At 40.1% G+C, this 27,126-nt stretch overlaps 2 protein-coding genes and 1 long non-coding RNA gene across 5 annotated transcripts; 1 reads left to right on the forward strand and 2 right to left on the reverse strand.

Annotated features, from left to right (window-relative positions):
• Positions 1 to 78: 78 nt before the first annotated feature.
• On the reverse strand, positions 79 to 3,517 carry ptgfr (prostaglandin F receptor (FP)). Its single transcript, XM_008407046.3, has 3 exons — positions 3,350 to 3,517; positions 2,214 to 3,021; positions 79 to 1,261 (listed from the first exon to the last, which is right to left on the reverse strand). The coding sequence occupies exons 2-3, from the start codon at positions 3,006 to 3,008 to the stop codon at positions 962 to 964; spliced, it is 1,095 nt and encodes a 364-aa protein (XP_008405268.1). The 5' UTR covers positions 3,009 to 3,021; positions 3,350 to 3,517; the 3' UTR covers positions 79 to 961.
• A 7,451-nt stretch (positions 3,518 to 10,968) lies between these two features.
• On the forward strand, positions 10,969 to 11,859 carry LOC145551474 (uncharacterized). Its single transcript, XR_014087320.1, has 3 exons — positions 10,969 to 11,058; positions 11,166 to 11,201; positions 11,776 to 11,859. It is a non-coding gene; the product is annotated as an uncharacterized LOC145551474 (long non-coding RNA).
• A 1,850-nt stretch (positions 11,860 to 13,709) lies between these two features.
• st6galnac5b (ST6 (alpha-N-acetyl-neuraminyl-2,3-beta-galactosyl-1,3)-N-acetylgalactosaminide alpha-2,6-sialyltransferase 5b) lies at positions 13,710 to 27,115 on the reverse strand. 3 transcript variants are annotated; one of them, XM_008407047.3, is made up of 5 exons: positions 26,596 to 27,104; positions 25,946 to 26,140; positions 17,034 to 17,443; positions 16,456 to 16,563; positions 13,710 to 14,203 (listed from the first exon to the last, which is right to left on the reverse strand). In XM_008407047.3, the coding sequence occupies exons 1-5, from the start codon at positions 26,608 to 26,610 to the stop codon at positions 13,960 to 13,962; spliced, it is 972 nt and encodes a 323-aa protein (XP_008405269.1). In that variant the 5' UTR covers positions 26,611 to 27,104; the 3' UTR covers positions 13,710 to 13,959. The 3 variants fall into 3 exon arrangements, with proteins under 3 accessions (XP_008405269.1, XP_081462576.1, XP_017159692.1); XM_081606450.1 differs by having other exon boundaries at positions 13,907 to 14,241; positions 26,596 to 27,115; XM_017304203.2 differs by having other exon boundaries at positions 13,907 to 14,203; positions 16,460 to 16,563; positions 26,596 to 27,113.
• Between the last annotated feature and the right edge of the window lie 11 nt (positions 27,116 to 27,126).

Here is a 27,126-nt window from a genome sequence, read left to right on the forward strand (position 1 = left end):
TTCTCATATTGATTCGTAAAACACCTAAATTTTACACTGAGGTTCAGTTTTAATGACACCGTATACTCTTAAAATACGCATAAATTGTATTCTATGTTTTTAGGACTGTATTTACCAACCTCTATTTACAATGTTTGCACTTGACATAACTTGACTTTTACAGCTAATATGTTAGAGTAGCACTAATGAAAACGATAGCTCATAAAGTAATCAAGGTAATGAAACTATCACACTAACATAATGACATAACATTAGTTTAATATTTGTAAGTCGTTGAAAACATTTTGCCCAAAAATCAACCATTTCTTTTGTGAAAATACGCTAGAGAAGTGGGAGAGATTTGTTCTGTGGGGCTCTATTAGCTCAATTACCGACATTTCTCTCATCTAGCGAGAAACCACCACTCTAAATAGTTTGCACGACTGTATTTTAGTACTGCTTCAATAGCAGGAGCCATTTACAATGAAAGGTCAAAACAAAAACTCTCAGCCATCTTACATCAATCAGCTGCAGGAGTTTGAAATAATGTTTCTGTGTAATGGAGTTAAGCAGAAATGTTCACATCCAAAATGTTTGAATCAAAAACAAGGTCAATATTGATCAAATTACATCAGTGGTTGTTGTTGCCATGCATGTACGGTCCTATGCTGAAATCATTCATTCACATTTCACGTCAAAGTGGTACGATACTCTGGAGCTGCACTCAAAACAGAGACACTAAGCTTCACTAAAACAACAAATGGTGGAAATAATCCTCCAAAATGTCTCCTAAGCATTAAAAATTTCAGACAGTTTTGTTCTGGGCCACTTATGGAGCAAAGACGATTCTCAATGTGATGTTAAAATGCAACGTCATTCAGAGCAGAACTGCACTGCCGCTTGCGTAGTCAACCAGTGACATGTGAATTCTTCCACATCCTGGTCCTGTTTTCTCTTCAGATAAAACCTTTCTGGCCAGAGTTCAGGTGATGGTTTGGACGGTGGTGTCTGGCAGGGGCTGTCTGCTGTAGCGGATGCAGTAAGATTTGCTTGGCTCCCCCGAGCTGCCGAGCGTGCTGCGCTGCCAGCGGTGGAAGGTGTGCAGCTTTGAGCCCCAGCAGCTGTGAAACAACATGAAGATTTTCCTCAGGACGGCCTTCCTCAAAAGGATGTAGACCCAGGGGTCCAAGATCTGGTTCCATGTGGCCATCCGTACCGTCGTCAGCAGACTGAAACTGGACGGTTCATCTTCAGCTATGGTGCTGAGAATGATCACGTGGACCTGGAGCACAGAATAATACAAAGTGAAATACTATAGAGCTAAAGAAAATTGCTTGAATTTGAGTTTGTTGGCCAGTTATTCCAATGAAAGACAGAAAGAATTGCTGAAAAAAAAATCTACATTTTATGTAAAATTAACGTTTTTCTTGTTTTATGCACCGCGTTGTGATCTATATTTCGTCAATGACTAAGTTATCTATCCAACGATCAGTTTTGATTTGCGTTTTGGAGCATGATGTGGGTGGACACCCCAAGTGTGTTATGCGAAAGGAGATTGACCCGAATGTTCAAGAACAACCCAGGGAACCTCCAGAAGTTAAAGACAAGAAAGACGCTTGAACTCCAGTGTGTCTGTCCACAGTGAAGAGTCTTTATTGTCACCAAGGACAACGATCTCAAAACACATAATGGAATGGGTAATGCAGGCTAACATTAAGCTTCTCAAACGCCCACGACCTGAACCATAATGAAGATTTGTGCACTACGTTTAAAAGCTATGTCCATTCCAGGAAACCAATCAATTTGTAGGAGCGCTACTGTTTCTGATAGCAGCATTTAAATATGCAGACAGAAATTTGCTTAATGCTACAAATGGAGTGCAATTTCTCTACAATTTCCTGATGAATATATTAGCGGGAGGCAACATCTGCATATTTGAGCCTATAATTTTGATCCTGATCGCTTTAGAGAAAAGTTAAGAAGTTAAAATAAAATAAGCATGCATACCTTAATTCTGACTACAACGTAACCTAGTGAGTAAATCAAAATAAAGATAGGGAATAGAAAGCCTAGGATTGTACTTTGACTGATTAAGGTCTTAATCTCACTCTCAAAACCTCAAACACCAACAAATATGTAACCAGTGAAGCTCTTTGTATTGGCTCCTAAAAAAAATAGCGAAATTCTTCCCCTCAAATCTGCTAAGTAACGACACGCCGGGAACAAATGCTCACCAGTAATGGCCCCCAGCACACGCAGGACACTAGCATGATAGCCAGCAGCTGGCAGATCATCTCCAGGTGGTAGGACGTGCCTCTGCTGCCGGGTTTGTGGCGCAGCCTGCCGTGCAGCAGGGCGCAGCTCGCCAGAGTGTTGCACACGATGGAGAGCAGAAGAGCCAGTAGACCCAGAATGGAGAAGATCAGAGGCAGCAGCACATCTAGCCAGTCTCTGGGCTGCTCCATGTGGAAGAAGCACCAGCTCCTGGACCTCTGAACCTCATAGGGTCTCCTCAGCAGCACAGGCAGCAACGCCACCAGAGCGGCGAGCAGCCAGGTGAAACCGAGCAGCCTCTTCATGAGGTGCGAGGACAACACTGCCGAGTGGAAGATGGGCTTGGTTACGCCGATGAAGCGCTCCACGGCCATTGCACTCGAGAGGAACAAGGGGCTCAGGCCGTAGAACACCATGCACACCCCGAAGATGCTGCAGACGATGCCATGCGGGTCAAAAGTGTCCCACTTCCTGTGAAAGCGGTAGACGTGCAGCACCAGGGAGCCGTTGATGAGGTGACCCAGCAGGTCAGTGGTCACCAGGCTGCTGGCAAACAGCAGGAAGGACGCCTTGGACTTGATGCGGTGGCGGCTGTAGGATTTGATCAGAATGAAGAGAGCAAAGCTGTTGGAGAAGATGCCCACAGTCATGGAGATGACGGATGCAGTGACAGACAGCTCCTTATGGCAGCAGGTGGAGTTGGAACCTCTGACCTCTGACCCGTATTGGGTTTCGGAGCTCTCATTGGATGACATCACTTACTGCAATCTCAAAAAAAAAAAAATAAAAAATATTGAAAAACAGATTGAATCTACTTGAATCATAACTTTACAAGTATTTTGCGCTGTATGATTTTCTTGACAAATCATACAGATGTTTTTTGTAGATTAAAGATATCCTCATGTTTATAAATAACATTTGCGCTCAGCTTGAGCTGTAAAAAATATTTTCAAATCAAAGAATATTACAGAACATAGTTTAAAAAAAAATAATGATCGCACCAGCTCAATAAAACTGGTAAATTAAAGCAAATTCCAGGTCTAGATGTCGCTCGTGTTAAGCGCCTGCAAATATCAGAAGAAGAAATACTTCTTACCTCCAGTTTAGTTTGCTGTCTCCTGTGGTAAACAGCCTCCCTAAGTCGCTGTCTTTTGAATCAGCAGAATTAAAGGCGCATCTCTCCGTCTCTCGGCGACTGTCACTGAAAGTCGCTGTTCCGCCTTCGCTCAGCAGGTGGAAACCTTGGCGAGAGCTCAAAGACGAGGCGAGCTGCGCATCATCGACTCAGACGCACCTTAAAAACGTTTGAATTTGAAATATCTTTTCTTGGGGGGATTGAAGGGGACAGGAAGAGACAGAAAAATAACAGGAAAAAACCGAATGTCCTCTTTTTTTTTTTCTTTGTCAGGCGAAAATCTGACCTGGCAGTGAAACAAAGTTGTGTCCGTTGTTTAAATTACGCATTGTCTTTAATTCACTTGACACCCATTTAACTCAATTGCGCTTCTCTAACAGCACAAGTCAGAAAAATGGATGTAAAGACCGAGGCGACACCAAAGGGTGGAGTGGGGAGGAAGTGACCATTCCACCCACTCCCACCCAGGACTTACAGGCATGAATTTGAGAATTGAACGGAGCGAGGAAGAGTTGATAGCTACTTATTTTACAGTGACAGACTTTGGAAAACTTAAAAAGTCACTTACTCTCGGCTCAAAACAGAAACATTTAGGTAAAAAATAAAATAAAATAAGGAGGCATAATGTTTTAAAAATGGACATTACGTTTAGAGAGTAGGCTATTCTCAGTTTGGCTCTAACTCAGTAAAGCTTTTATTCCATGTTTTTAGATAATGGTCGAACCGGTCTGGGATTTTTTTTCAGCCGTTTTGGGTTATGTTAGAAAACAACAAAAAGAAAATAAAGTAGAAGAATACAAAGTAGCTCTGCATGTTTGACTAGGAACGTACGGAAGTGTTTCACTGCCGGAGATGGAAAATAAATACAGTAGCATTGGAACTTTCTCGCTGTGACCACATCAGTGGTGGGAAGTAACGAAGTACAAGTACTTCATTACTGTACTTAAGTACAATTTTCGTGTATCTGTACTTCACTTAAGTAGATTTAATAATGGGTACTTTCTACTTTTACTCCACTACATTTTACAGTAAGTATCTGTACTTTCTACTTCACTACATTTCTACAAAAGTGTCGCGTTACTCGTTACATCCAAGTCGCGTTGCTCTTTTTTCCGTTAAAATGTGAAGTTCAGGGACTTACGCTGGCGCCGTAAAATCCGAGCAATAACGTGACTTAGTGTCTGTTGTCATCCATCGCATCCCCCTTTACTCGCACGCGGAGCTCCAAGACATGCGCAGTGGTTTCCTCTGAGCGGGAGAAGATGTCTGTCTAATCCTTAGTACTATAATAGCACTGCATAAATTGACATGGCGACATGTAAAATCAGCAGCGCTTCACTTTCACAGACTGTGGGTTCGTCCAACTTTTAGCGTCACTTGGAAGGAAAGCTTAAAGAAAGGTAAGATCTGTGGACGTGATGCTAGCTAAGCTAGCTGTACTGAGACACATGTTGCATCTGTCGCCCATATGGGACAACGCTGGTACCAAAGTGCAATAAAGTGGTATGATATTCAGGAACGATCTGATTCTTCAAGACGGATCTTTACTGGTTAAATTTATTTCAGCTCTAAGTAATTAATATCTAGGTGTTTTATGGGAATGTGGATCTTTCAGATCAATTTGAGAAGCAATTTTGATAGGTAAAAGTTAATTTTTTGTGTCATGTAGGTGCTGGTCTTGACTTGGTCTTGGGTTGGTGGTCTTGACTACAACACTGCTACTGGCTCCTTGGTTGCCTGTTCTCTCCCACCCACCTTCTTTCCATCCCCTTTCTGTTGGATTTCTTTCAAAATAAATGCCACTAGTGTCAAAAAAAAAAGTGAAGTTCATGTTATGTTTGAACAGGAGACAAGATGTTTCCATCCCTGAAATTATCATGCATAGAATCACATATCTAAGTCTAAACTATGTTACAGAATAAACACAATAAAAACATGCTTTATCTGTGTCATTGTTTATTAAAATGGCACATTTCTAATGTATTAAAATTGAATACAATCGGTTCACTTAATGATATTAGCGATTAGGTAATCCATTCAGCAAGTACTTTTACTTTTAATACTTAAGTATTTTTAAAAGCCAGTACTTTTTTACTTTTACTTAAGTACAAACGTTAATGTGGTAGTTTTACTTTTACTTGAGTGCATTTTTGTCTGTGTATTTGTACGTCTACTTAAAGTACATTTTTTGGGTACTTTCTCCACCACTGGACCACATTTATATCTCATGAAAAACCAAGCTATGATTTTGTTTAAACGAAAAAGGTCACATCAGCCAAATGGCAACAGCTTGTGGGATGTTTCAGTCTACAGAAACAGAGTGAGACGACGGAGAGTCGGAGGAGGAAGCCCCTTTATGCCTTTTTAAGAAGTCATGATTTGTCAGAGAAACGCATTTTCATATGTCGGTAACACGAGAAAGTTTCTAGGTCTAACAAGAAATAAAACTTGTCTCTTAAAAACAAGTTTTGTGTCCCATTACATCAAGAAACTCTCTTTAGTGAGATGCTACTCATTCCTTGGGGAATCGATTGAGTAGTGTCATAATTTTACTCATGAAGTTTCCAGATTTGCAAGGTGGAAACAAAACAAACAGCAAATATATAACTCAGTCTCCTTAAGGTGAAAGGTCAGGGTTTTTCTCATCAATCCAGACCCCAAAGTTCAATGTAGCTCCCTTGAAGATACACTAAAAGGTAAAAAAAAAAAAGGTGTGCACATCTTGCATTGAGTGAAAGTACAAAATGCAGAGACAATTGCAGAGAAACCAGTTTCCTAAGCAAAACTGGTTTTGCTAAGAGTAACGATTCTGCTTACTGAGTCATAACACTTCAAATCAAATCAAATCAAATTTTATTTGTATAGCACAATTCAGCAGCGAGGCATTTCAAAGCGCTTCACATCATAACAAACACAAAAACACAACGTCAACATAGAATCAACAGTCAAAACATTACATTAAGTCAAGTGCCATCATTAAATTCGTAATTGGTTTTCACACTTGGAACTGGAACATAATTTCCCATCTCCAGTTAAGTCTGCAAAATTTGCTGTGTAGAAAATAAATATTGAACATTTAACCAATTTTCCTGCTACATTTGTTTCTTCTGTCTTGATATTCACACCCAAAGTTGGGGAAAAAAAAAAAAATCTTCCATGTCTCTGTCTCCATAACAAGCTGTCTTCTCCTCTCAACCTGGACTCACGCTCACCGCTGAAGCAGAAAGGTCATCGTGTTGTTTAAGTCTCCCGACATCGACAGCAACTGCAGCACCTCGTTGAAACTTTTAAAGCACTTTCTGAGAATTGCTCTCATGTTCAGTTCAATTTATTCATTCACTCTCTTGGCCAGAATCCAGGTAAAGCAGCAGAAATCACTTCAGCCAAAATTATTGCTCACTTTGTGGGCATCATTATGAAATTACTCCCCTTCGTTGCCCAGTCAAAGTCTAGCACAAAGTTCTCAACGCTGAAGTAATCGCGGCATACGGCGGATTCAAAGCTATCTACAAATTTGCCTTGGTCAAATACATAAAATTGCAATAAAATACAAAGCGGTTTGTGACTGCAATGGGACAGAATGAGGAAAAAAGTTCAAGGGTTGTAAAAAAATTTTACAAAACACACTCAATGCTCACATCTTATTTCTCGTAGTTTGTGTTTTGGTGTAAAGAAAATCCTGTGTAACGTTTCCTTTTGTCTTAGAGGAGTTGCGTCTTCAAAAATTCCAAATACGTTCAAAAATGTTTAACTTTAAAAAATACCTTTTGTTATCCGTGCGTGCACCGTCAGTCAAAAACAAACATGCATGCATCATTTCTTAATGCATAGAAGCCTTTAGAACGATTGAAGACAAAGACACTTGCTGTTATTAGTTCTTGCATCATTCAGTAGAGGATGAAACACAAAGTGAACCTCAGAGGCATGCTGCAACAGCCTGCGAGGGGAAATTCAAACGTCATTCCTTATATTTAGCTTTACTTTGAACAGATAAAACAAAAGGCATGCATGCAAGTCGTCACTGTTAATCTAATGCCTCTGTTTGAGGAGCCGTTTCGCTTTTTTGGTTTTCTTTGTTTTTTTGGAAGCAGTTTGTTCAGTTTGTCACTTTGAGCTCTGATAAAACTTTTGTTTATCAAATTGAAATGTTCATTTTTAATTTTTTATTTTTTTTTACGTCAATAGTAAAGTCACAGAGAAAACAATTTAGGCTTATGCACAAAATTATGATGTCTATCTCTTAAATGAAAAAAAAAAAAAAAATTAAATACCCGAAATGAGCCAGCTGCCTGAGGCTTCTTGAGATCTAACGCTTTCTCTAATACTTTTCTCAGACTTTTAAACATCTATAGCAGTGTATTCGATTAAAATCCTTGCTGGATACCTTTTATGACTTAACAGTCTATTAAACATTCAGCTTATCTTTTAGTTTTGTAGCACTTTGCCACCTCATGAGAATCAACGAATTTTGTTGTCCTTTTTTTTTTTTTTTCCCCGTTAAGCCTCCTAAGAAACGTACTTTTCAGATATCAACAGTTCAATGGACTGCATAACACAGTCATGGCCCTTTTCTTTTCTGATGTGCAAGTGGTATAATTTCACTTAATAACCTCACAACAATGAGTTCATCAGCTACACAAAGCAGCTGCTGAAAGAGAAAAGAAGATAAAGCAGCCTCCTTTTTCCTTTCATTCAATTGTGGTCTTTTTGCTCTAAAATTGAATCAGTGACGTCTGCTCTCGTTGACGTAACAGAACCTCTTGTCGTCCTGAAGTGGTTATGAAACCTCTCGCTCCCACTGAGCTCTGCTACTTAGCCTATGGATCACTAATTACGCAGCCGGGACAGTCCCAATGCAAACGTCTTTAGTGACATTACACCCTCAAGTGTTGTGTCAGACCGTCCAAGCAGCAGAGAAGCTGGTAACAATGTGAGGGGAGATAAGGCACGGGAAAGAGAGAGGAGAAAAAAATTCTTTTGTTGCCGGCATCAAATGTGGCTGCTCTAATAGACTGACAGTCTCTGCAGGGTTTTAGACTGAGCCAGAAGGAAATTGGGCAAAATGGGAAAATAACCCATAATTCATGTTTTTCTCCCCCCCGCCCCAAGCAGCTAAGCTTCCTTCTTCTCAGTATCTCCATAAAATCATTAAGACGCTCAGAAGACAAGCTTCACAGACGAGAGACGGACCTTCTGTTCTTGTACGTTTTCTCTTCTCTTTTGTCTTGTTCCTCCGCCTCGGCGTCTGCCCCGCTGAGCCAAACTGTTAATCGGGCAAAGTAGCAGCAGAGCACATCAAACCCGTGTAATTTCTTGACTTGATGTGCCACAAAGACAGGGGATTTCACTGGAAAGCAGCAAATCCAGGGCTGGGGAAAATGCTCAAAGTTAGTTGAAAAAAAAACACTTCAGTCAGAGGACATCTGCTTCTAAATCTCAAAAATAATAATTTAAAAAAACAACAGCACCAGACAATACAGTCGATTTTAAAATGTTTCATCGTTTAGAAGTCATATTAACTAAAATTAAATGACACTCTGATCAAGAAATAATTAACCATTCAGAATGAGGATTCAGGATTTCAGACTTATGAGAAAAAAACATGTTTTCTTGATAAAATCATAAAGCATTCCAGTCTGCTGCCACATTTACGTTTTGACCTTTGAAAATGAGACTTTCTCATTTTCCCTCATTATCAATACCAGCCATTCATCCACCCCTGTTCAATACCTTAATAGTCACGTGGGGCCATTCGTTGGCTGAGAGGCACGGTGTACCCTTTAGTGGCTGCCAAGCCTTTCATGGGCAACACAAAGACACACAGGACAAACTAATTTGTCCACAGTCTCACGGAAGGGCAATTCAGATGGCTAATTAAGGACACACACTGTACAAAACAGCTATCGGTTTCAGTCAGCTTGACTGATGTAATCAAGTACACATTACCTAACTTAATTTATGAAAATATGTTAGCAGATCTTCAATTTAAAAAGAGAGGGAGAGAAACTAGAACTAATCCAGTCTCATAAGGAAAAGACTTACAGTGGTGATCCACAGAACAAGCCTACACCACAGCATGATGCACGCTTCAAAAAATAAAATAAAAATACAGAATGTTTCGTATAATGTCAATCTTTTTAGAGCATTATTTGCATTGTGTTTGTATAACCTATTGATTCATCAAAAATAAAAAAAATGTCTGAGTTGTAAATATTGTTTATGTCTGCTTAACATTTTTTCTTAAATCGATATGATTTTGTTTGGTTTTTTCTTTGCAAAACAAAGCAATTTGCGGAGCAGTTCTTTGTCAGCTTTTAGCTGAGCTTCCCTAAAGTAGTCCTGTGTTTGTTCTCCATGAGGCCATCAGACTGTGAAGACCAACTCAAAGGAATGCTGCAGGGGCCCTCTGGGTTTCAGAAGATGTGAGCGAAACACTCCCATGTTTCTACAAGGACGTTTCCATTGTGCATGAGGAGAACATTGTGACTGTCACCTTCCTGACCTCACCAGCACTTTTGTTGACGCCAATGGGACTAACCCTATCCCAAGGACCAATCAATCAATCAATCAATCAATCAATCAATCAATCAATCAATCAATCGTTATTCCAAACACAAAAAGGGTACATAGTAAAAAGGTAAAAACAAGCAAAATAAGATAAACATAAACCTAAAATATGCTTTTGAAGTTATCCAGCATCTCTTCTTGGGAATTGGAGCAGACTCATGCTCAGTTAGGGTCCACACCCTAAATAAGACACGTTTTAAGTGAAGTGACCACATTATAAAGTAGGAGGCTGCACAGGGGTGCAGTTGGTACCACTGGTGCCTTGCAGCAAGAAGGTCCTGGGTTTGATTCCCGGGGTCTTTCTGCATGGAGTTTGCATGCAGAAAGGGGTTCTCTCTGGGTACTCCGGCTTCCGCCCACAGTCTGTCAAAATCCTCCTCAGGTGTGCGTGCATGATTGTTTATCATGTGTGTTGCAACTTTATTGTGTAAAAACAGTGATTTAAAAATATATATTTTCCTAACGTGTCTTTTTGATTTTAATATAAATGATGATGAAAGTTATATCAACTGACTTAAAGTTGTAGAAATAGCTTTGATTAAGTGTTTTGAATTTGACAGGTAAAATTGATGCAACTTAACTGAGTTAAAGCAACAGAAAGAAACTAGACTGAATCAAGTTTAGTGAGCAAATATTTTACAGTGCTTGAATGTTTTTGTACAGTGAGTAGGAGCAATTGGCATATCATGAGCAACAACGTCTTGCAATATTCACTGGCTGCAGAAATATTGTTACATAATTTAATCTTTAACACGAGAAAATGCCACTTAAACTCCTGTCCAGTTCCATCACTCCTGGTCGTAAGACAGACTGTAATGATGATTAGTATCCACCAGGAGGCAGTGCAGGCTCAGCAAAGGCTTAATATTTGGTTTAATACACGTTTCAGTGAATTTTGACTAAAAATAGTGCATAATGTAAAGGTAGGCAAGATTTGGTGATAAAATGTGAATCTCAATGAACTCATCCATGAACAGTTATCTCAGAACGATCACAGCTCTGCAGGATGGTGGCATTTTGCAGGCTAGCTGATAAGGCCGAGCTATAACAAATAGAGCAGCTGTGTAACTGGGGAAAAGACAGGCTGCACTTATCGACAGCAGGTATGTGGATACGGCGGATGTGATATGTGTCAGAATGGATATTGCTGCTGAGGTTTTTTTTCTTTTTTTTTCTCCTGGTTGCCACTTTCTTCACCGAACAATCACAGCAAAATACAGGCCAGACGACAACAATTATGATGGAGGTAAGGTGGGGATGGTTGACTTTTCTGGCGGTTTGTCTTCAGTCTACCTGATGGTAGTCTATCTATTCTCGTCTATTCCTTCGTATCTGTTTTTCTCAAACGATTACCTCAACATTACATTACAACATTTCTGAAATTAAGTCATCCTGTAATTAAAGTAGGCAGCTAATTTTTGAATTCTAAGTCGTTTTATTCTTTACCAGAAGCTGAGACAAATATTGATCTAAGTTTCGGGTAGAAACACTTAATTTATTTTTGAAATGATTCTGAATTCTGGGGAAATAAAACTTAAATTGTCTCTTTTTTTGCAGGTTTACTTTTTATGCCTTTACAAAAAAGTATAACGTTTCTACCATGAAGGGCCTTTGATTGATGTGCAGGACGCAAAGTGCAAATCTAAGAATGAATCAGTGGACTTTGCGCTGCACGGCATTTTCCCAGAGCACCTGAGAGCTTTCTAACATTAGGATTCCACCTAAGCGCAAGCAGTTGAGGTTAAATGGGAATGAACAGGCAGCAGTCAGCGTGTTTGTCCTCAACTCGCCGCGCTCCTCCTTTTCCTCTTCTTTTGCAGGGCAACACATCCTGAATGCTGCTGCAGAGATTGTACCTGTCTGAGGAAATGTGGCTCGACTCTTTACTCACAGCCAGCTCCACTCCTTCCCCACAGTCCTACACACTGAGACGGGATTATGGGTCTGGACTGAGGACGCTGCTGGAGATGAGTTGATGTCATTTTGTCTTATCTCAGCAGCAGCCTTGTATTTAATTAGAAGAAAGTCTCTGAGGACTTGTTCTGATATTTGGCGTTAACTACAGTTGTTTGGAATATGAGACACAATCTGCCAGGAAGAACCAAGGGATGCAAAACACGGGACCAAAAGAGAGCAATTTTTATATGTATTAATAAATTGTACTGAAATGGGGCTGTTCTCTTGTGCATGTGTGGGTTCTCTCTGGATACTCCAGCTTCCTCCCACACTACAATACTATGATTCTATGGAGAAAAGCCATCAATGGCATTTTTTAAAAATATCTTTTTCAGTTGTTATTATTTTTGTTTCGCACGTTTGTGGACCGCCAGCAATAAAACCACTGTGGCCCTGATAGTGGAGTACTACTACTGTCCTGTTTCTCACAGTTCAGGTTATTTAAAAAGAAAAGTTTTAAATGATGGCCTTACTTTATACTTAAGCACAAAATTATTCAATCCACCTGCAAATGTATTTTTCAAGTAGTTGTTAAATTTACCAGTAGGTTTCCTCTAGCAGGATGCAACATAAATGTTTCTGAGCTGCCCAGCCTGAGGCAGAGTAGAGTCTGTAGAGGGAGCTAAAGATTAGGGTGATGGTTAGAAGGCCACCAAATGTAAATGAAGACTTTTATTTATTCTCCTTTTGCATTTTTCATTCATTCTTTGACATAAACGTTTTATTTGAATGAAAACAGTTTAAAATATAAAGCCAGCAGAGGCGTAAATAATCTACTGAAACGTAGCATCACAGAGATGTCTGTGCTGAGGTCTGGATCAGTCATGCTGAGCTTCAGCTCTGAAACATAAAGCTGTGCTTTAAGACAACAGATACTCATGACTCTGTTATGATATTCATCCTTTTATAGTTACAGTACGCTGCTGTTGTGACCCCATTCTGTCATGCTGCTGTAGTGAGGCAGCAGGTAAAAGCAGTTTCTTCTATCATTTAGTCATTTCCCGAGCCAGGTCAAGGCAGAAGTGAACTAAGCCACGGCCTCAGGTCACCAGTCCATTACGGTGCCTACTAGAGCCATCGGCTTATCAAACAGTGCTGTAAGTAGTGCAGTGAGCAAGTATTTTACCTCAGACCCTAGAGGAAAAGCCACCTAACATCTGCCATAGCGCATTTCGGATAACTGTCTTTTCCTGTAAGCATGATATTCTTTTTCTGAAATCTCATTTTACTAAAAACGTAATGCGACACACACCCTCTAAAAAGTTCCACTTTTGTCTCATCATTGCACTGAATATTATCACCAAAAAAAAAATGTATATCTATTTTGAACAACCTTTGTGGTCTTTTCGGTCAGCGGCGGTTTTCACTTCTGGCCTCCCAGGGGTGTCACATCCGCCCAAGATTTTTCTTATTGTTGCATCATGAAAACCAACTTTCGCAGAGGTGAGTGACCTCTGCTTTGCTTTAGATACTGGAAATAAGTTGATGGAAATATGAATGTCGATCCACAACCGCTTCGTCTTTTTGTGTGTAATACCTCTCGCTGTGGTGCGATCCCAAAGAACTGGCAATGCCTTTGCAGGCCGATAATATGCCTACAAATTTTTGGCATTCCTGTTGGGTTTATTCACAGTGAGTCTTTGCCTCAGAAATTTGCAGCACTGTTTAAAAAATAGAAAAAAAAGAATTAAATATATATTACCTATTTGACATTTAATTTACTAATATTTAATTTAAATCATTTTTTTCATCACATTTCACACACAGTAACAGTTTGCAAATGAATCTAAAAAAGAAATGAATTTTCAATATATCTTTTTTTTTATTTAGTTACAGATAACAGGTAATTTATCCTAAAAGTTTTTAGTTTTTTTTCCCAATACATACAAAGTCTAATACTGCAGTGTGATCCTACTTGAATGTGGTGTCCCACATCTAGTCCAGTTCAACCTTGGGCCAGCCCTGGTTGTTTCCCAGTGATCTCAGAGGGAATATTTTCTCTGGAAACTGGAAACTCTCTCCTGCAGGGATCGTCTGTGGAGACAGATTCAGGATCCGACTGGACTTGGGGCTCCTGAGCTGTTCGCACGTGTGACGGCGGGAGTGGGCGTCCAGTCCGGCTGGTAAAAGTGGATGTTCAGAGTCTGAGCCCAGGTTGAAAACACAGTCTTCTCTGTGATGAATCGGTGGTGGCTTCCTTTTCGACTTCTCTCGTGAAGGAGGTACATGGCGCACTCGTCTGGCCCCGACGGCTCGTAGTAATGATACGGGACCGTGGGACGTAAAGAGGATCTTCGTGGGGCGAAAGAGGAAGAGAGGGACGAGTTAGACTTGAAAGTGAAAGCGCGAGGAAGGAATGTGAAAACAGTGCGGGGATAATTATGAGATGCAGGGGTGGAGAGGGGGAGTAGAAGAGAGTCACAGCGGGGAATGGAAAAAAAAAGGAGACAGGAACAAAGAGAAAACAGAGACATCAGAAGAATCTGAGCTCAAAGAGGCATTCATTATACGCTGTCATCTTCCCCTGATGCTCTCAGTCAGATCAAGCTTGGTGGAGGAGCTCGGTGTGACACATGGGCGTCGATGCAATCTGCCCTACATATTTCAAATCGTCTCTTGTGTCCTTGTAGCTTAATGTGAGAGCTATATAGTGGCAAACATTTCGTCGGCCCTGTATGTGACAAAGGCAAACTGAACTCTGCTTAAAACTGAAAGATGGTGGTTAAAAGATATGCTTTTCACATTAAAATCACGCTCCAGAATTCACTGAATTCTAGGTGAGTTAGAGACACAATTAAAGATGCATAGGATGAGATTTACTTATGCTGAAATGCAGACGCAGTTGTCAGGAAACGGAGCTGCAAAAAGAAGAGTCGCTTGAGCTTCATGTAATGTTTGGCCCATTTTTTTTTTCAAAGAGAATGTGACAAACTAAACCTCCTGAGAAACGTGCCAATCGTGAGGCTCAGTTATTCCCACCGTCCTGGAGAAGCGGTGCAGAGAGCCGCCAAAATAGAAGTCATTAGATTTTATGGCGTTCAAAGCAGAGCGCAAAGTTTATGAAGCTGGAGAACGATTTCTTCTGTAAGATTTAACTTTGTGTAATTCACTTGCCGTGTACTGAAATATGTCACTAGCAGAATTACCAGTGAGTCCTAACTCATTGCAGGAGAAACATGCTAACAACATTACCCAGCACTTCAGTAAAGAGGTCCGGGTGAAAACAGCAAGCGATAAATGAAATGCAACGTGACTTTATTTAAAACAATGCCAGGTTTTTGTCGTACAAAACAAAAAAACCATGACAAAACATTTTAAAGCTTAAAAACTATAGAACTTAAAATGCATACCCTGAGATATATCCTGCGCAATTAAACTTAAAATCAAAATAAAAACACGCAGTATATTAAAGTTGCAATAACCCTGTTGCGAAAGCACTGACTTACATCTGGAAACTTTATTGAAGTAACTTTGAACTGAAAAAGTAGAATCTATCAGCAGAGCGCATCTCGACTTGGTACCTTTTCCCTACTCTAACCTTGCAAAACTTATTAAAATCTATTCAGTTCGGAGGGCTGATTTTGTCAGACTTAGATCTGATCTCTAGCTTGAAGATAAAAACCTTAAAGGGAAGAAGAAATAATTAAAGTTTGGGAAGAAGACCCTGTCTAACCCACTCCAAGCCCAATGCCAAGCCTCGGAATAAAGAATCTCATCTCCAGTTTCTACAAGTTGAATCATCCTTCGCCTCACGTTTCATGCCCAATTTTCTTCCTTTTTTTTTTTTTTTTTAAGCCAAAAGTGTTTTTCATTACACTTGCTATGTAATGGGAAAAGGTTGGACGAAGACTGAAGACTGGGGCTTCTGTCAACAGCAAAGGAGGTGCAGAGATTTGTGTCAAGTACAGGTTGTGTTTAATATACATTTAATTTTTCTACTTCTTGTTTTTATATATTTGTAAATATTTTTTCTATTTATAACAATTGATCTTGTAGCTAGTTTTTATATTTTATACTTTATATTTGGATGTAACTGGGGCCGTGACTCTCAATTTCGTTCCACCTCATGTAAACACGTGATGTGAATGACAATAAAGTCTCTTGAATGTTGAATCTTGAATCTTGACATGAACTATGGTTGTCTACTAACGTAGACCATGAATTATTGCATTCTTATTTGTATGCATGACAATGCTTTCTATGAAGTACAGGGCGGAGACTCAGCAATGTAAAAATATAATTCTTAAATGCCTCCCATTTAGGAATTCCCAGGTTCAGCATCAACATATTTCATTTCCTTATTTAATCTCAGTCGAGTAAAGTACATTAGAGACTTGTAACAAGTCAGAACAACTCTTTATTGTTGATCTTTTTTGATTTTATATCATTTTTTTTGTTTGTTTAATCCTCACAGGAGCAAGCCTGTTGTACGCAAAGGTATCTTACAAAATGTGCTTGTCACATCGCTAACAATTCTGGGTGAAAAGCTTAAACAAACTGCAGGGGAACCCAGCTTCCTGATTAAACAAGATTTAGACACTAACCTACAGAAATCGGGGGGCACCATGCCGAACACGTTGATCCTGTCGCACAGCTCCAGGGCCATAGCCATGGTGAACCAGCCGGTGCTCAGCCAGGAGTTGGAGCTCTTTCTGGAATAAAGACAAGGGAGGATTGCCATGTCTCAGTAAACACAGACGCGCAGCGCAGCGTGCCTGCTTTTACAAACAAAGCGCAGCTGTTCCCCAGATTTTCCCTGCACTGTGCAGAGCAGAGGAAGGACATGAAGAAGTGTGACACATTTGCTCTGAGTGACTGAATTGTCATTCTAATGCACATCAGTTTCTCAACCTGGGGATTCATTGTTTACATGCAAATGAGTTCATATGAATAGCCGAATTCACATCAGTCAAATGCCTTTATCTATTTATTCCACTTTTTTTATAATGTTTATATTCAGCCGGTGTTTCTCCACAGTACAACGGCCTGTAATTTATACACAAAAAGAAACCTAAGTATTATAAATATTATTTTTGTATTTTGTGAGCTGGCGTCCTCGCAAGTACTTCCTGGGTCCCACGGTTTCTATAGTAAATAACAGCATCACCTTGTGTACATTTACCTATCGATGCCTGTTTCCTTCTTGAACAACTCATCAAACTTCAGCATCTTGGACCGGGAGATCGTGTACACTTTAAGTTTGGGCAGCAGGTGTTTCAACAGTCGGAGGCTGCTGTAAACGTGGCCTCTGCCGTCCCGTCTCATGCAGCTGCTTGGGCCCCAGAAGATGAACACCGTGTCCTGGCTCCCGTTGAGCAGCTCCTGTCTGCCCCGGAGCACCCTTTGCAGGCTGGAGTGAGCCACGACGCGGAGACTCGTGCGCCTTCCGACGTCCGGGTGGTGCCCCGCGCAGGGAGCGTCGTTCATTCGAATGACGCAGTCCGAGCGGTCGATTTCCTCGCCCCTGTTGCTGCCAGTCAGGTGGCCAGAGCTGGTCACCAGGGCGCACGTCCTGCAGTGCATCTTTAGAGGCTGCAGGGAATAAATCGAAAGGAAATGAAGAAAAGCAGCATCGCGCTGACATTTAAAAAAAATATTTTGGATTGTTGTCACTCAGGGGTACAGCACCTTCCCAAAATATTCACATCTGTAGAACTTTTCAGATCTTTTTAACTGTACCGCTCAAGATTTTTTAAAATGTTTCTATATCAGCTTTGCCATATAGTTTGAGCCTAGTCAGATTGGATTATAAGCATCTGTGAACATCAGTTTGACTAAGAAACACATGCTTTAAACTATTCAAGTTTAACTCTGGCTAGGGCTACACAAAAAATTACTAAAATGTCGTCATTCTAGTATTATTATGATAAATATTCCTATCTCAAAGGACTGCTTGGAGAACAATTAAGTTGGCCTATTTATTCCAAGTGTTACAAAGTTGCATTTCATGTAATAATTATCTAGTCGGACAGAGTCTCACGGCAGCAAATCCTCACGCTGGACTTAAATGGCATTGTCCAAAATGCTATAGGTCAGAGAATGATGGACGTACAGAGAATATCATGCATGCCTACATCTGGCTGTATGTTTGTGGTTGTTATTCTGCTGAACCTCTGCCCTCGTCTCAAGTTTAATTCAGCCTACAAAATGTTTTCCTCCAGGACTGTCCAGCTTCCTTTTGAGTCTGACATCTTCCATGTTCCTGCTACAAGAAAGTATCACCACGAAATGATGCTGTCACCATGTTTTAATATGAGGAGGATTTAGTGTTAGTTTTTCTTTTTTTCCGTCTAGGTCAAGTATATTTATAGTCTCAGTTGAGTAGAGAAGCTTCTTGCTCATTTTTCTATTTGGTGTTTTATGTCTTAACATTACAGTTTCACTCTTCCCTATTCCTACCCTCAGGCCAGATTCCTGATTCCTCCATTCCAGCGGTTTGTAATTTTATCACAATAACTTAGTAACTTTGTCCAATGCTTTTTGTGTTAGCAGTGCTACTGCCCTAAAATGTTGATGTCTTTCTGCATTTCTGCTGATTATGGGGCATAGCATAAGGAGGACCTTACTCGGGGCTCTATTTATTCCAGATCTGCTACCTTCATATAACAACCCACACTGAATGAAAAGACTTCTCTCACGCTGCACTATCATTGAATATCCAAGTGGTCTTTCACACAAAATCTCCTTCACGCTGACAAAAACGTAGATATTGGTGAGCATTATCAGCATCGTGGAGAAGAAGTGAAACGTTGTAACATGGGCTTCAACTCTGTTGAAGAGAGGCTGATTTTTTATTTTATTTTTTTATTTTTTGGTGTGTGTCCGAACAAGCTCTTCTGAGTTGGAAAAGGTAGAGGTCGGATGGTGAATGATCCGACAGCAAACACCCAAAGACTCCCCGCATGAATTATTCCCAACCTTAATGGAGAGCTCCATCAGAATTCTGAACCGGGCTCTGAGCTTCACACTCCGCCAGTTCCTGAGGTGCAGATAGATGAGCGAGTGAGTCTGTCTGTCTGTCTGCATATACACACTGGTGAGATTACAAGCAGCGCAGGCGCTGCCGCTAGTGCCGCTGTATCTACAATACCGAACTGCTATCCATGTGACTCACGCACTGAATAATTTCGTGGCGTGAGTGCGTGCTGTGCTGCATGCGTTTCCTGGTCGCAGAAAATGAAGTGGCTAAAATCCAGCAATTTATAATGTCTTCTGTAAAAAAAAACAAAAAAACAAATACACAACCACAGTCAAGCTAGACTTCTTTTCCAACCCATCTCTCCACAGGAACTATCTCATCAGGACGTGTGCTGCTCTGTGTGAGCAGACCCAATTCCTGAATACCTGGTAGGTTGGAGCAAATTACACACCTCACTGCACAAACCCGCCTATCCTCTCTCCAGCTGGGAGAAGTCCTGTTCATTTTTTGTTCTTTTCATTTCTACCAACAAAAGATAGAGACTCCTTTTCCCTAATCACTGTCCTACCAACTCGTTCCTAAGCATTTGGTGATTTCAATAACTGGGAAACCATGGGACAAACAAAAAAAAAACGCCAGTTTGGAGGCTGCACTGTTTCAATTTGAGTCAAAAGAGTCTGCTGGAAACTTTCAGTTTCCAGCAGACTCCTGCTTCCTGAGCCTCTGACAGCTTGATTGTTTCACATCAAAGGAAAAAGACCTTTCAAAATCAAGTGAAAAAACCTAGAGATGCAACCCACAGACCTCTGAATAAATAAATGTTGGCTGTGCAGCAGCGCACTTTGGGGAGAACAAGTATTCGAAGTCAACTTGAACATAGCTAAAGATTTAAGAGGTGAATGCTTCTTAAATGTCCATGTGCTTAGAGTTATTGGCAGTGTCTAAGAATTCTTAGACATTGGCATATTCTCTGGTAACATTGGCTTAATGTTACGAGGCCATAGAAATCGACACGGTTAAGAGGAGAAACAGAAAAATAAGAAAGTTGGAGGATAGCTCTAGTTCCCATTTCCATCAACAACTCTCAGACTGACTCTACGCATCTCCGTCATCCCAAATACACATCATGACAGCAAACAGAGGAAAACTCAACTGTCAATGTTTTTGCACAGGAACCTGCACTGAGTCACAGTGAAACGCTAGTCAATTTAAAGAGGACATAAAGTTACAAACACATAATATAGGCTTTTGTGGAGATCAGAAATTAGGACTGATGGAGTCATTTTTATGACAACGCAATAAAATGCAATAAGACGCAAAACAAATCTTGTTGCTTTATTATTAAAAAATAATTGTGTTCTAAAGCAAAATGGTGAAAAATACCAACCATTAGTCCTCAAAAAACCTCCTAGACAAAATAACAAAAGAGACAAGTAGAACCGGCAACATTTCCTTTGAATGATCTGTTTAAATTTATTCCAGCCTCATTCCTCCCAGTTGTCAGCAGGATGTGTGTGCAGCAGCTTTGACACTGTGAAGCTGCACTATATGAATGATTCTCTAAGTGTTTTTTCTTTTAATAACTCTTTTCTTCTAGCATTGCTGAAAATATCTCTGACAAATTCTTTTTCATCTTACAGTCCATTTTCCAAAAGTCTACATTGGATTGAAGTTTATCTATAGACCCATTTTTCATAATCAGCTCATTCACAGTCAAGGCTGCTTATGCAGCTAAGCTCTAAGATGAGGAGGATTTTTTTTTCAGGTGGAAGAGGTACAATGATTACCTCTGCAAGAGCTTGTCAGAGTGCAGGCATCTCATTTTATTTAATGCTGGTTTTGAAAACATCTTCAAGTGCTGATATTCCTGCTTTCTGATATTCTTTATGTATGTATGTATATATGTGTGTGTGTGCGCGTGCGTGCGTGCGTGCGTGCGTGTGTGCGCGCGCACGGTTGGATGGATGGATGGATGGATGGATGGATGGATGGATGGATGGATGGATGGATGGATGGATGGATGGATGGATGGATGGATGGATGGATGGATGGATGGATGGATGGATTTTTGCAGGGGAAAAAAAGCACAATGTTTGTTTTGGCGCTGTACAATAATAATGGTGCAAATGTGAAAAAGAAAAATGTTTTCCAGTTCTAACATTATTTATTTTATAAATGTGTCAAAAAGTTGAGTAGTTTCAGCAGTTTAAATGAAAATGCACTACAAAACAAACTCTTGTTACTTTTTTTTGTTTGTTTTGTTTGATCTTCAAAGACTAACTAGATATTTATGACAATGAAATAAACTTTTCCGTAGGCCATACTCTATGCTTACTTGCTTGCTAATAATTTTCACCCATTTGTTTTTGGTCCCAGAGTAAATTCAGCCTCATTCCAAACCTCTTAAGGGCATACTTTCACCCTCAATGCCCTCATCTTCTTCCTGAGTCACGCTCTCATTCTCATCTCTCTCACTGTCTCTTGGCAAGTATTCATGCCGCTCGTCATCTTCGTTTTTAATTAATTTAAATTTATCTTCACAGTCGTCAACTGGAACTATGATTTCCACCCTTTGCTACTTAAACGTGTGTAAAATGAGACTGAATATGTCAAATTACAAGCTGTCAGTAATAAAAGAACTAGGGTTACAGAAATAAGTTATTTCCTGAACTTAACTTTGTTGTAGTGTGTCCTATTATCAAGATAAATTAATAAGAAAGTAGATTTCAAATTGTTTTTGAGCAAGACCGCTAATACCCACCGTTAGGTGGATTTAAAATGTGAACATCATGGGAATAAATCAAAGAAGTAAGCTTAGTGCAGGGTTGGTAAATATGTATAAGTTCCTACTTTTAAAAAAATAGCAAAGTTTGTTTTATGAGCTATTTCTGCATACTCAGAGATTACTTTAAAGAGTAAATAGAAGAGGTTTCCTAATCTCATTCTGTGCATTAGAACACCAACATATAATAAAGCCCATGAAGAAAAGACTCATCACAAAGCTTCACATTCTTGCTCTAACACAAGATTTGTGATTAGCAGCGTTTCTTAAGGCCAGCATAGATTGACTCTGATAACAGCAATTTACAGGTCGATACCTGTTTCCTACGATCGCTAAAACATCATAGAAGAAAAGATGAGGAGTGGAAGAGAAGAATCTAGCAAACGTGTGTTAGGGAGTTCAAACTCCAACGTGAGAGTAAGCACCCATTTGGAAGCGTCTGGATGCGTGTGCTTATCTCTGCAGCTCCTATTACCGCAGCTTGTCAAAAAGAAGACAGTCGGGTGGAACATCCTTCAAAAACCTGCAGACACTGCACAAGGCAGGGAGAGATCCAGTGCACACTGTGTTGTCAGGGAGGGAAAAGAATTACAATCTGCTGCTATAGGAAGTAAAACAGCAATGACCCACATTTTAAATGATTTGATATAAAAATAATGAATCATCTTTTGCAATTTCGCTGCAGAAAACTTTGTACCTAATGGACTTTTACACATCTTGTCGTGTTGATACCACAAACTCACACGACATTTAGATTGGATAAATAATCAGGAAAGCAAACCATAATAACTCTGGAGGAGCTGCAGCGAGCTGCGCCCCAGGTGATAAAATTTGTTGATAAATACTTTTAGGGGGATGCAAAAGCTATAAAGCGAAGCAGAAGTTCACCTTCCCGTAGGATAATGACCATAAACAGAGTCTTATTCTAAACAGAATGGTTTACATCAACCACATGAAGTACACGTACTTTAAGGGCAAAAATACAACATGAGAAAATACTGTACAGTTATCAAAAACTGATCATTTGTCCTTCTCTTTACTGCTATGCACTACTTTGTCTTTGTATGTAAAGTCGAGAAATACATTGAAGTGAACTGTTGTAATGTGACACAATGTGGAAAGAGAGTGTTAATACTTTTGAAAGGCTCTGTAGTCACGGCCTCTTCAAGCAACACACACTCGTGAGTTGATTTAGAGCATAAAACTGGTCTAGACAGTGCACTAAACAGACCTCATTTTCAAGCACGAGGTATGAAATTTTAATACTGTTTGAGCATTTGCATGGAGTTGTCTGCATTAGCGTTCCAGAGATATGCGAATGTGTGCATAAGAGTGTGTCTGTGCACTTGTGTCAAAGCCAAGAGTCCCTCAAGCAGCAGAAGCCCTCGGATGACACCGAGGGGAACCGCTCAGACGGATGCGCCCACTTTAGAGCATAAGCCTTTCTGCATTCCAGAAAGACTAATCAGAGTTCGCTCTGATTAGTCTTTCTGGGATGACAGCAGCAGCAGAAACTAAAAACTATCATAAGATGGAAGGTGAGACTCTCAAAATCGCTGCAAAACTCCAAACTCCGCATTATTCTAAACGAGGCAACAGAGAGCTTAAGCAGCTGACACAAAGCTCTACCCAAATCAGCGGCAACCTCACGATCTCCTCTCGTTGGTCATTAGGCAGTCGGCAGCGGTAGCCAAACAAGAGCTCTCCTTCTAAACCCTTCCCTTCTTCAATGCTGTCTGAGCAACACTCCAGGGTCTAACTGTATGTCTTTCTCTCTGAGGGGGAGGCAGGATGTGTGAAGGCTCGGTAACAATGCGCTGGGTGTGAGTGATGGGCTTGTGCATTCACAAGGCAGACACAAAGAACACAGCAGACGTGTAGCATATTTTAAAAGGAATTCCACTGGAAATCCATCCAGTTTTTGTGCGTTTGTTGCTAAATAATGTATGGTGAACACATTAATTATGAATTGTAAAGGGGAGTAAAGTACAGGATGAATTTAGGGCTGGCACTACCCCAGCAAATTCGGCTTTTTACTTTATATCTTAAGATAGGGACTGGAATCTAAAATAATTTTTTCAGTCAGAATGTTGTGCTCTGAAACCTTTTTAGTAAAATAAATTCTGCTGTTTTTATTTCAAAATGTTGCAAATCAAAAACCTATATAGCAACTTGAAAATGTATTCATTCCCTTTTTTTCATGCTATAACCACAAACCTCAGTGTTTCCATTTGGATTACACAACTTGCCCTTTATGTGACTGTAAAAACATGTACTTTTGTATTCAGTCCCCTTTACTCTGATTCACAGAAATAAAACTAAATCCAACCTGCCTCAATGTAAATGCACATCAAACTTATCAAATGTATGTTTGGAAAATACTGTGACAACCATCATTCAGTGCAGTTTCAAAGTATTATTTCTACACTCATGATTGTGGTTGTAATGTAAAAGTATAAAAAGGTTTAGAGGGCATAAATACTTTTGCCGGATCATATCAAAATTTACTACAGCAACAGAATTCAGTTTTACAGAAGTTTAATATTAGATATATTAGTCTATTTGGCAGTTTACTTTTTGCTTGTTTTGCTTTTTAAGAAAAATCTGTATCTTAGTATGTTAGTATGAGCCACTTGAGTTGCTTTTGGACAAAATGTGCTACATAAATGAAGTTGCCTCGCCTTGAGGGATCCCGACTTAGAAGCTCAATCTTTAGCTTCTAATTTTTCATTCTTGCATTTTTAATTTAAGAACCATTCTATGACTTTGACCTGATTTGGCTTTAGGTCACAGTTTAACTGAGCTGAGCATCCAGACATGAATACTGAACTGAACACAAATGTGTACAATTAAAAGAGGAAAAGCAATTAGATATTTAAAATGTGCAATGGATTTCAAATTTGTGTCATAGCTTCATGTTGATTGCACCCGTCAACATGGAAAATTTACATAAATAAATACCCAAAAATTAAATCAGATATTGATTACGGAAAACAAAACTTTCCAGTTATGGCAGAGACAAAACAGAGCAAATGTTTAAATGCAGATGATTTTTTTTTTTGCACATTTTCTGTGCAGCACCAATCAGATCCATGAGTTGGATCACAAATGTTTTTCATTTACATATGCGTCATTTTTAAGATATGAAATGAGATATGAGAATACAAAATTTGAAAAACGAAGGTGTAAGATCTACATTAAAAAATCTGTATTATTAGTGACTAAAACTGTGGAGAAGACTGAAATATGCATCCAGTTATTAAAGTGAGTGTTAAAATGGCACTTTTACATAAATGTCAAGTAAACTGTTGAACGCATATTTTATTTGAAATGATAAGACATAAACATTCTAACCATGTAGACAATATAGATCCATTGCTTGATGTTTACAATCATCTGTCAGTACTTGTTTGTTTTGTTTAACGGACCTGGATACAAACACAATTGTGGAAATTAGTTTTGGAAAGATCTAGAACAGTGGTCCCAACCCCTAGTCCGTGGACAGGTACCGGTCCGTGGACCAATTGGTACCGGGCCGCGCAAGAAATAATGAAATATTTCCGTTTTATGTATTATTTGCTTTTGGGCAGTGGTCGAGAGGAGATGAGTAGAGCTTGTGAGTCTTAAGTCTGGTTTAGATGGCAAGATTTAAGAATTGTCGGCCGATTCTCCAAACCTCTGTGACCACAGAGCTGATAAAAGTACAACAGGTTTGATCGGTTCGTGTCTCCAGCCACAGGGCAGGAGCAACAAACCACACCAACCGATTCCAGTCACAAACATCCCGATTCTACAAGAAAATCCACAAAACACCCAACATAGCATACGGGAATTTAGAATAACCAAACACGGATGACGATGTGGGAACTATAGTGATAGTTTGTGGAGTCATTTTAAGAGATAAAAGACGTAGCAAAAAGAAAAGGTGGTGGATAAAAGACGACGGGAGCAGCCGCTCTATTTGCTGCACTATGATTTGGAGGTGACTATGTTTTTTCATAGTTAACATTTTTAACTGAATAAACATATATAATAAGGACCTTTACATATAATAATAAACATTTCCACATATCATCTCCGATATCGACCGGATCTCAGTTGCGCGATATGTCGATATGTCCGCTGTTTGGGATTCCCCTCTGTTCTTACGTCACCGCGCTTTCTGATTGGCTATCTGTCACATTCAGCAGGTTGTATTCTCGTTCCCTGACAGGTTGAGATAAAAAGTCCAAGACAACCCCAAATTGGGTATATTCAGGCATTAGCGGGAACACCAACACCGCCTTATCTTACGGTTCACGCGGTTCACTATGCACGTGTGATGCATGTTTACCTTAAGGTCCATGATACCAGCAACCCCTTCCAGAGTGGAAACTTGCACACTCTGCTTTCTCTTGGTGGCCGGAACGTCCTCGTGGTGGGAATGCAGTGATCTGGACGCAGAGGAAGGCGACCTCCCACCAGAGCTGCTGTTGTACACAACCATAAATCCTGTAACCATGGTAACGATGATGATGCCACCAACCCCCTGACATTTGAAAAAAGACGGGGGAAAAAATAAATCAATAATCTCATGATATTAACAGGAAGATTAGAAGACATTCAAACCATAGAAATGGTAATTACAACAACCGCACATTAAAAGCTGCAAAAGGGAAACGTCAGCTGTGCGTCTCAGCTGCGCTCACCATGCTCTTGGAACAGGAAGCATGTTTCGGACTGCTCAGTTCTAATGTGCTACAGGCTAATTATATCTTCACTCAACAACAACAACAACAACAAAAGTTCACAAGGATGAGCTCTTCTAGGATTATCTTTCATGAATATTATATATATGTTGCTGCACAGTGCAATTAGGTCACAGTGGATAGAGAACAGTCTGCAACTCATTTCTGAGTGGCACAGACGGCACTAAAGCTCCACACAACGCAACAGAATCCTGCAAGACACTTTCCCTCCCCAGGGCTCCCCGGTCTAAATTACCACTCTTATCTTCATCTTGATTCCCTCCCTCGTTGTTTCAGCGCGCACGGCGAGTCTTCATCCTACCGGGAACCAGAGGCGTGAGGGAGTCCTCAGCATGCGCAACGCTGGAGGAGTCGGCAGCATCGCCGGGATCAGCGCGCAGCAACAGAGAGCGGCGACGCTCCAATACTCCGCTACCCCAGCCTCCTTCTGCAAAGCGCTCCTCATGGTCCTAAACACATCACACTCCCCAGCATGCTCTAGTTTCTGGTTTTACACACACGAGTTTTGATGGTGTGTTCGGCATTCATTACAGGCACGTCTCCTGTTCAAGGAGCTCCAGAAGCTGTACGGTGTGTGCTTTCTGTGCAGGTTTCTACGCGGCTGCATCAGGACTTTTCAATCATCTCAGTGTTAAAGTATGCAGAGAATTGTAGGCATTTCTAAAGAAGAACACACAATCTATTTTGTTGATCAATTGCCCTGATTGAGTCAGTCGAGTATGGGAAAATTTTTCATCTAAATAAAATAGCATCATAAATTAGTTTC

This window comes from Poecilia reticulata, chromosome 4 (assembly GCF_904066995.2).
Source record: "Poecilia reticulata chromosome 4, P_reticulata-male-v2, whole genome shotgun sequence".
In the NCBI taxonomy this organism is placed as follows: domain Eukaryota; kingdom Metazoa; phylum Chordata; class Actinopteri; order Cyprinodontiformes; family Poeciliidae; genus Poecilia; species Poecilia reticulata.